The 8,754-nt window shown below is 42.5% G+C and overlaps 1 protein-coding gene and 1 non-coding gene across 3 annotated transcripts in view; both read left to right on the top strand.

Moving 5' to 3' along the window:
• Positions 1-449: 449 nt before the first annotated feature.
• The window catches only part of MBD2 (methyl-CpG binding domain protein 2), a 69,331-nt gene continuing 61,026 nt past the window's right edge, over positions 450-8,754 (top strand). The window contains exon 1 of one of the 2 annotated variants that reach the window (XM_017501116.2): positions 450-1,234. In XM_017501116.2, the coding sequence (XP_017356605.1) occupies positions 678-1,234 (557 nt within the window). In that variant the 5' untranslated portion in view covers positions 450-677. The remainder of the gene's footprint in view (positions 1,235-8,754) is intronic. The other variant, XM_017501118.2, reaches the window with a different exon arrangement.
• LOC119467309 lies at positions 3,426-3,554 on the top strand. Its single transcript, XR_005195844.1, has one exon. It is a non-coding gene; the product is annotated as a small nucleolar RNA SNORA30/SNORA37 family (small nucleolar RNA).

Genomic DNA, 8,754 nt, shown 5'->3' on the forward strand with positions numbered 1-8,754 from the left:
CCAAATAAAAGGCCATTGATTTTTGTATTAGACAAAGATATCTGGAAATTTCTAGATGGATTTAGGGATTTTGGTCATTCTAAGGAGAATCTAGAAGTAAGCCTCATCTGCCTCATGGGTAGAGTCCAAGTTATCATTTCCCTTCCTACATCCTTACAAGATTCCAGGAGAATCTGTCAATGGCTCTGAAGCCAGGCTCAGGAGGGCATTGGTATTCAGCAAATGGGGCATTTTGCTTCATTCCTTCAACATAAGCTCCCCTGAAAGCTTTGTGCAGAGGCGGGAAAAGGGGCTATCATCCCCTTAAATGAATAGCCGAGTTAGTGAGTATAAAATATAAGATGTATTTTGCTTGTTATTCACTAATCGGGAAGCAAACATAGGCAAAATCACGTAATGGTGGTGGTTACGCGCACCCCGTTGGGGGTCCGGGCTGGAAAGCCGCGGAAGGGGCGTGGCCCCGAGGAGGCGGAGACAAGATGGCTGCCCAGAGTGCTTGGAGGACCTAAGAGGCGGTGGCCGGGGCCACGCCCCGGGCAGGAGGGCCGCTCTGTGCGCGCCCGCTCTATGATGCTTGCGCGCGTCCCCCGCGCGCCGCGCTGCGGGCGGGGCGGGTCTCCGGGATTCCAAGGGCTCGGTTACGGAAGAAGCGCAGCGCCGGCTGGGGAGGGGGCTGGATGCGCGCGCACCCGGGGGGAGGCCGCTGCTGCCCGGAGCAGGAGGAGGGGGAGAGCGCGGCGGGCGGCAGCGGCGCTGGCGGCGACTCCGCCATAGAGCAGGGGGGCCAGGGCAGCGCGCTCGCCCCGTCCCCGGTGAGCGGCGTGCGCAGGGAAGGCGCTCGGGGCGGCGGCCGTGGCCGGGGGCGGTGGAAGCAGGCGGGCCGGGGCGGCGGCGTCTGTGGCCGTGGCCGGGGCCGGGGCCGGGGCCGTGGCCGGGGACGGGGCCGGGGCCGGGGCCGGGGCCGCGGCCGTCCCCCGAGTGGCGGCAGCGGCCTTGGCGGCGACGGCGGCGGCTGCGGCGTCGGCGGCGGCGGTAGCAGCGGTGGCGGCGGCGCCCCCCGGCGGGAGCCGGTCCCTTTCCCGTCGGGGAGCGCGGGGCCGGGGCCCAGGGGACCCCGGGCCACAGAAAGCGGGAAGAGGATGGACTGCCCGGCCCTCCCCCCCGGATGGAAGAAGGAGGAAGTGATCCGAAAATCTGGGCTCAGTGCTGGCAAGAGCGATGTCTACTACTTCAGGTACCTCCCTGGGGGCGGGGAGGGGGTGGCGGGGTCAGGCCGGGGTCAGGGGTCAAGAGCAGGCCTGGGTAGGGGATGCCAGGATGAGAGCTACGGCCCGGGGGGCATGATGTGGCAAGGAAAGGCTGGCCTGGTGGTGGAAGGTGGCTGAACCCTTGAGTGAGAGTTGACCCCAGTGCGTTGGGAAGGAGTGTCAAAGGTGGAGGTCCGCAGGAGGGCATCTTAAGTGGAAGGCGTCGGGGGAAGATGGTTTGCGAAGAAAGGGTTAACCTGGCAGGGATGGTTAATCCACTGAAGGGTTAAAAGGAGGTGTAATTCATCGAAACTATAAAACCCAGTCACTGTTGGCTCCTGTCCCAGCCTGTCCCAGATTCATCATCACAAGTGTTTAATCATGCACATGTGGAAGAATTAGCTATCTACGGTAACAAGGTTTCATTTACTTCATCCAAGAAAGTATTGTATAAAGCAACTATTTGGAATGCCTGGTGTTTTTGGAACTTCCTTGGTGTTGCAGAGTATACTCTTTTGAAACTGGCACACTGTACTAAGTTTTTAGACTCCTAGACCAAAATTTGCTCCCCAGGAAACATTTGTCAATGTTCTTACACCTGGGGAGTGTGTGATACTGGCATCTAGTGGGTAGAGGCCAGCGATGCTGCCACATATTCGATAATACAAAGGAAAGCTCTCGCAACAGACTGATCTGGCCCAAAATGTCACCTGTGCTGATGTTGAGACATCCTATTTTAAATGATTCAAGGTTTTTCACCTCAATCTTGCAATCCTGTGGTCATGTTGTTCATGTCTCCCCCGCAACCCCCCAGACGGAGTCTCGCCCTGTCGGCAGGGCTGGAGTGCAATGGCGCGATCTCTGCTCGCTGCAACCTCTGCCACCCAGTTTCAAGCGATTCTCCTGCCTCAGCCTCCCGAGTAGCTGGGATTACAGGTGTCTGCCACCATGCCTGGCTAATTTTTTGTACTTTTAGTGGAGACGGGGTTTCACTATGTTGGCCAGACTGGTCTTGAACTCCTGACCTCGTGATCCGCCTGCCTCGGCTTCCCAAAGTGCTGAGATTACAGGCATTAGCCACCTCACCTGGCTCCCAGGTGGGACTTTTAGAATTTTTTTTTGAAATGGATTGCCACTCTGTCACCCAGGCTGGAGTGCAATGGTGTGGTCTCGGCTCACTACAACCTCTGCCTCCCGGGTTCAAGTGATTCTCCTGCCTCAGTCTCCCGAGTAGCTGGGACTACAGGTGCGTGCCACCACACCTAGCTAATTTTTGTATTTTTAGTAGAGACGGAGTTTCACTATGTTGGCCAGGCTGGTCTTGAACTCCTGACCTCGTTATCCTTCTGCCTCAGCCTTCCAAAGTGCTGGGATTACAGGTGTGAACCACCGTGCCCGGCCTTCATGTCTTCAGTTTGTGTGACCCAGTAAGCTCAAGAAAGTGCCTATGGCTCTCAATACCCGTGGACTTATAAACAAATTTACTAAATTTTGTAATAAGCTATCCCATTGATAGAAGACAATATAAACTTGTTTTCAGTCGTTTGGAAATGCGGTTTGTGGACTGATTTAAGCATTTTTCAGGGAATGTTTATGGGTATGGGAGACAATTGTCATTTAGCCATTGTAATAATGTTACGAAGGATTTCCTGTCCTCTTCAAGTAGTTCTGGGAAAATGCGTCTATACACATACAATGCTTATGAACTAAGAATACTTTTAACTAGATTGAAAAAGTTAAAGAAATATACATACACATATATACATATGCACACACAGGAATGTGATCACTGCTGCTGCAGCATGTAAATATGAACACATTCCTGATGGTTGCCATATATGGATGAGTAAGTAGTTTTAGTAAATTCACCTCAAGCAAAAAAAAAAAAAGTGATGTTTCATTTTAACTTAGTTTTCCTCTTGACCTAAGACCCTCATCTTGAAACCTCATATGATAAAATGGAAAACTTATTTTAAATATAATAGTGATAATCGCCTGTGGTCCCAGCTACTCAGGAGGCTGGTTTGAGAGAATTTCCTGAGTCCAGGAGTTCCAGGCTGCAGTGACCTGGGTGATAGAGTGAAACCCCATCTCTTTAAAGAAAAAAAAGAAAAAGTGTGATAATCTTGTTTTGTATTTCCTCATCAAATATTTGATTTAATGGCAAAAAAATTATTGTGAGCACTTTCACAGGTCCTCCCTCAGGCTGTGGGGTCAGGATTTGGTAGCTGGTGCTGAAAGAAAGCCTTTGATGGCATCCTTGCCCTGGGACTGTGCCAGTGGCAGCTGTCACTCAATGGGACAATTTCTCCTGATAAAATATTAAAAAAAAAAAAAAAAGTTACTGTGGTTAAAAAAGATTAGTCCTCTCAAGTTCATTAGTTTCACTTACTGCTGTTCACAATTGTTCATTTTTTGGTATCTTTCATTACCAGCATTCTGTTTTCTTTCTAAGCAGGCAATCTGAATAAACTCCTTTGAACTATGTGCCTTGTAGGCAATTATATTTGACAAGACTGTTCTGTGTCTGTGATTGAACTCCTTGAGGAATAGATGACTAGTCTGTTCTCAGTAGAGCATCTTAAACTTTGAATTTTACTCGCTGTGGCAGTTCTCCTGGGATATGGTTTGTTTGGTTTTGGGATGATGTATTTTTCAAGCTAACTTTGGCAATTGCAAAACTTTTTGTTTGTTTTCCTTGTCATAGTTGGAAAAGTTACTTCAAGAAGTCAGATTGTTGTAGTGCTCATTTGGATTTGTGATTTTCTTGAATGTGTTGCACATTTTTTGATGTTACATTTTTTAAATACAAACTTAGTATTTTATGTTAGGAAAACAGATATGATCAATTTAAAACAAACTTTTAAACAAATTCATCTTAAGGCAGTTGCAAGCCACTGTAGGTAGTTACTCCCTAAAATGAAAGTCTTTTTCTGGGACATTGGAGCATGATTTGCCTTTTACTTGTTTATGTAAAATGGAAAGGACACATTGAACAGATTTGTGCCACACCTGTTTAGTTCAGGGCCAAAAGGAGCATTGTCTGCTGTTTATTAACTATCTACAAAGGCTTAGTTACTTTACAGGATTGTTAACACCCAGTCTTGGTTTTCTTCTGAAAGGTTACATTCTGAAGCAGTAACATATACTTAACATAATATGATAATTGTGATAGGATAGTTACTTTGACTTGTGACTGTAGCTTTCTGTGATGAATGATAGGCGGTTACTTATTGTAAAGGAAGACAAATTATTTTTCAGCCTACAGCATCACTGCTTTATGTATTAGTGTCCCCATATACACTCCATCCTTTAAAAATTCCAGTAATTCACAGAACACCCACTATCTGCTAGTAGGTGGGTTAAGAGTTAATTCTCCCGTTGGTAATGTGAGCACCTGCACCCAGTTGTTCACACAGATTCTAATAATGCTAACCCCTGAATTAGCCTGCCCCTGGGGAGATTAATTTAAACAAATCTGTGTCTGTTAATTTAGGGTGTGGCAGACACTTATAATTGGTCTGAAATTAAGCTCATTGAGAAAGCCGCAAATTTTGGTAGTTTTTTGGCTGCTTTTTTGAAACTGCCAAGTTCTAATAGGACGAAGGCGTGCCCCTAGTTGTCAGTTAAGCAATATAATTATGCCTTCTGTCAGGATTACTGATAGTGTTGTGGCAGTTCATATGTTATCATCCAGTGTGTTTGTTTAAAAGGGTGTGGTTTGATCGTATCCATTGGTATATTTTCTGAAAAAGCTTGTTCCATCATTTGAACCCATTATTTGAACAATAATTTTCTGACTTGTCTACTCGACTCCTGTCATTTCTAGTTTCTTGCATAACATTTGCTGATTGATATTTTTGAAATATTTTCTTATTCACAGGGTCTTCTTTTAGTTTCCCTCTCTTGCCCTTTTAAAAAATCAAGTTTAAACTTGTTCAATTCTAGTCTCTTCTCTTCTCTTTTCTTTTCTTTTCTTTTCTTTTCTTTTTCCTTCCTTCCTTCCTTCCTTCCTTCCTTCCTTCCTTCCTTCCTTCCTTCCTTCCTTCTTTCCCTCCCTCCCTCCCTCCCTCCCTTTTTCCTCTCTAAAAAAATTCTTTTTTATTTTAATATGTATTTATATAGACAGTGTCTCACTGTGTTGCACAGGCTGGTCTTGAACTCCTGGGCTTAAGCAATCTTCCCACCTTAACCTCCCAAAAGTGTTGGGATTACAGGCATGAGCCACTGTGCCCGCTAGAGTTCTAGATTCTTGGTTATAACTAGGGTTAAAGAACTTGGTAATGGTAAACTATTACAGCTGCTGCCATAAAGTATCATTTGATTGGATACTGGAAACATGTTTTTGACTCTTTTTTTAAATCAAAATTATGATGTATTTGCACCTGATGTTATCACACTTCTGAAAAAAGAAAAAGGTATAGTGGGACCAGAGAATTAAAATAAGCAAAGGGAGAGATGCATGATGAGAAACTAAAAAGATTTTACTGGCTGAGTGTGGTGGGTCATGCCAGGAATCCCAGCGCTTTGGAAGGCTCAGACAGGTGGATTGCCTCAACCCAGGAGTTTAAGACCAGCCTGGGCAACATGGGGAAACCCCGTCTTTACAAAAACAAGAAAATTAGCTGGGCATGGTGATACATGCCTGTAATCCCAGCTATTCTAGGAGGCTGAGATGGGAAGACAACCTGAGCCCAGGGAGATCGAGGGTTTATCAATTGGTATTACAACTAACATTTTGTAAAACAGGCCTTAAAATGACTTCTTAGTTTTTGCTTTATTTCTTTTACCTGTGGTGGTGTGTTGGGATAAAATTGGTTGAGATATTTTATTAATAAGGCTACACATTTTCTAGTTTCTAATTTTCATCATCTATGTGAAGGTACTGCAGAAAGCCTTTTTTCTGGGATTTTGAATATTAGCAATACAGTGAAAATGCTAAATAGGAGGCTCATAGTGCATAGACACAAGTGAGAAATCAGCATTTGAATTTCATTGACTGTAATATAGGATATAGTAGTGTAGGGTCTTCTGTGCCTTAATTCTATGTGTATTTGTGTTACAGCTCTCAAAATTTTGGCAGCTATCAGCATTATTTTGCTAAATGCTTTACATGAATTATCATATTGGATTCTTATAACTGTATGAGACATAGGTACAATTATCTCCATTTTACAGATGGGGAGTTGGCAAAGGGAAATAGCGTGCTTGGGGTTGTACAGCTAGTAAGTGCAAAGTTACGATCCTAAAGCAGGTGGTTTAACCGCAGAACTCCTAACCACCGTGCTCTGTTGCATGACATAGAGATTCCTACTTGTATTCTCAAATATTGCAACACGTCATGTCTAATCTACTTTATTGGGCTTAGTGTGCCATTAAAATAATGTGATTATTTACTATTGTGTTTGTATCCTGAAGGTGTCAAAGGGTAAATTTTAAATCCTATCTGGTAGTGAAGCTATTGTACCAAAGAATGATGCTCCAGCTTTATATAATCCTGGAGGGGGAAAAAATATAATAAATCCACATAATTAAAGCAGTATTGTTCTGAGTAATAAAAGTGATCAATTTGTTAAAAAAATTCTCTCTTTGATAATTAATTGTTCAAACTGGGATTAACCCTGTTATTTCTCAGATATTGAGGTTTGAAATACAGTTGAATAATACCTTAAAGATCAGTTTAAAAAATCTCTAGTTGGAGAAAGGAAAGAAATCCAATATTTCTTAAGAGCTTCTTGTGTAATTGAAAGTTTGGCTTGCTTTTAGTCTTTTCTCTTGATGTTTCGTGATTGACGCCTGCATCCAGAAATGGAAGACATAGGTGTGGTGGAGATTCTGCTCTGATACATCTTCCTTAGCTGTACCATCACATATTTTTGTGAGATGCTAGAGGAATTTTTGTTAGGGTGCAGCATTGCCATCTGTCCTACATTTGATTTTTAGAAGCTGACATGCAAAGTCTCACCTGCCACAACACCCACAATTACCTATTAAATAGTATGTATTAAAGAAAATACATAGCTCAAAGGAACTGATGCATATAAATTCTAAAAATAATCTCCAACAGAAATTGGTAGACTTTTTTTCACATTGCTTTTGTCTTTTTTTCATAATTTAGTTTTAATCGAATTTTAAAGGAAGTGATGCTTTTTTGATTTTGTTTTTTAGATTCTATAATGAGGCTGATAGAAATTCATAACTTTTACTCATATTTAAAATCTTCTCAAGACTTGCATGATGAATTAGAAATAAATCATTAACTCTTCATGGATTTAGTGTTTGGCTTGGAATGTTAATACCTCTAACAGCTGTTATGTATTGATCTTTCATTGTTCTCTGCCATTTCCGGTAAGAAATGATTAGGAAAATTTTGTAAAATGATGTTTTACTCAATTTTATCAGAACTTCTAAAAACTAAAACTTCCCAAGGAAGGAGAATATAAATATGGAATACAATGAAGTTTGAATAATATCTGCAGATTTCATCCTGTATTCTTTCTCAGTATAATACAAATTCAAACTCATTTGTTTGGGATCTTGATGTGCATAGGCTCTATGAATATAAGTAATAAAATTTAAAATTATATTTTGAAATTGAACACTTAGCATTTTTCGGGAATAATCGAATGTTTTACAGATGTGAGGAAGAAGAACTTATCCCCTTTTATTTTATTTTATTTTATTTTATTTTATTTTATTTTTGAGATGGAGTTTTGCTCTTGTTGCCCAGGCTGGCGTGCAGCTGGGATTACCGGCACATGCTGCCATGCCTGGCTAATTCTGTATTTTTAATAGAGATGGGATTTCACCATGCTGGCCAGGCTGGTCTCAAACTCCTGACTCAGGTGATCCGCCTGTCTTGCCCTCCCAAAATGCAGAGCATTACAGGCGTGAGCCGTGAGCCACCATGCCTGGCCCATCATCCCCTTTTCAAGATTTTTTTTTGAATGCTGTATCTTGGTATTCTTTTCTTTTGTTGTTTTTACACTGGAAGAATGCATATATAAGCAAGGATGAATGCCCTTAAAATTCTTTTTAACAGGCATTCATCACTTTTAAAAAGCCTTTCCTAGAGTCCCCTAGCAGAAATGGGAAACTCGTATGGCATTTGAGTATAATTCTGTTAACTCTTACCACATTTGCTTTAAGAAATAATTGGTAAGTCTTTGTTGCCCATGAGATTCTGAACCTCCTCAAGGTCAGGAGCTGCATCTAATTCATTTTTGAATCTTCAGTATCCAGCACAGTCCCTGGTATCATATGGAACATTTTAAATAAATCCTTGCTAATTTCTCTATTAATCCAAAAACTTGTGGTTAATGCTGGCTGTAGCAGTAGGCCTGACTGCCCTTAATAGGGGCTATTTTGTGTCCCCTACAATTACCAGCATCCTGTCTTGCACTAAATCAGGTATACAAATATTGAATAGCTGAGTAAATGTAATTTTTTCCTCAAACTTGTATATATGTAGTGTTGAGATGTGCGTGTGTATATATATATATATATA

The sequence above is a fragment of the Cebus imitator genome, unplaced genomic scaffold (assembly GCF_001604975.1).
Source record: "Cebus imitator isolate Cc_AM_T3 unplaced genomic scaffold, Cebus_imitator-1.0 Scaffold278, whole genome shotgun sequence".
Classification (NCBI taxonomy): Eukaryota; Metazoa; Chordata; class Mammalia; order Primates; family Cebidae; genus Cebus; species Cebus imitator.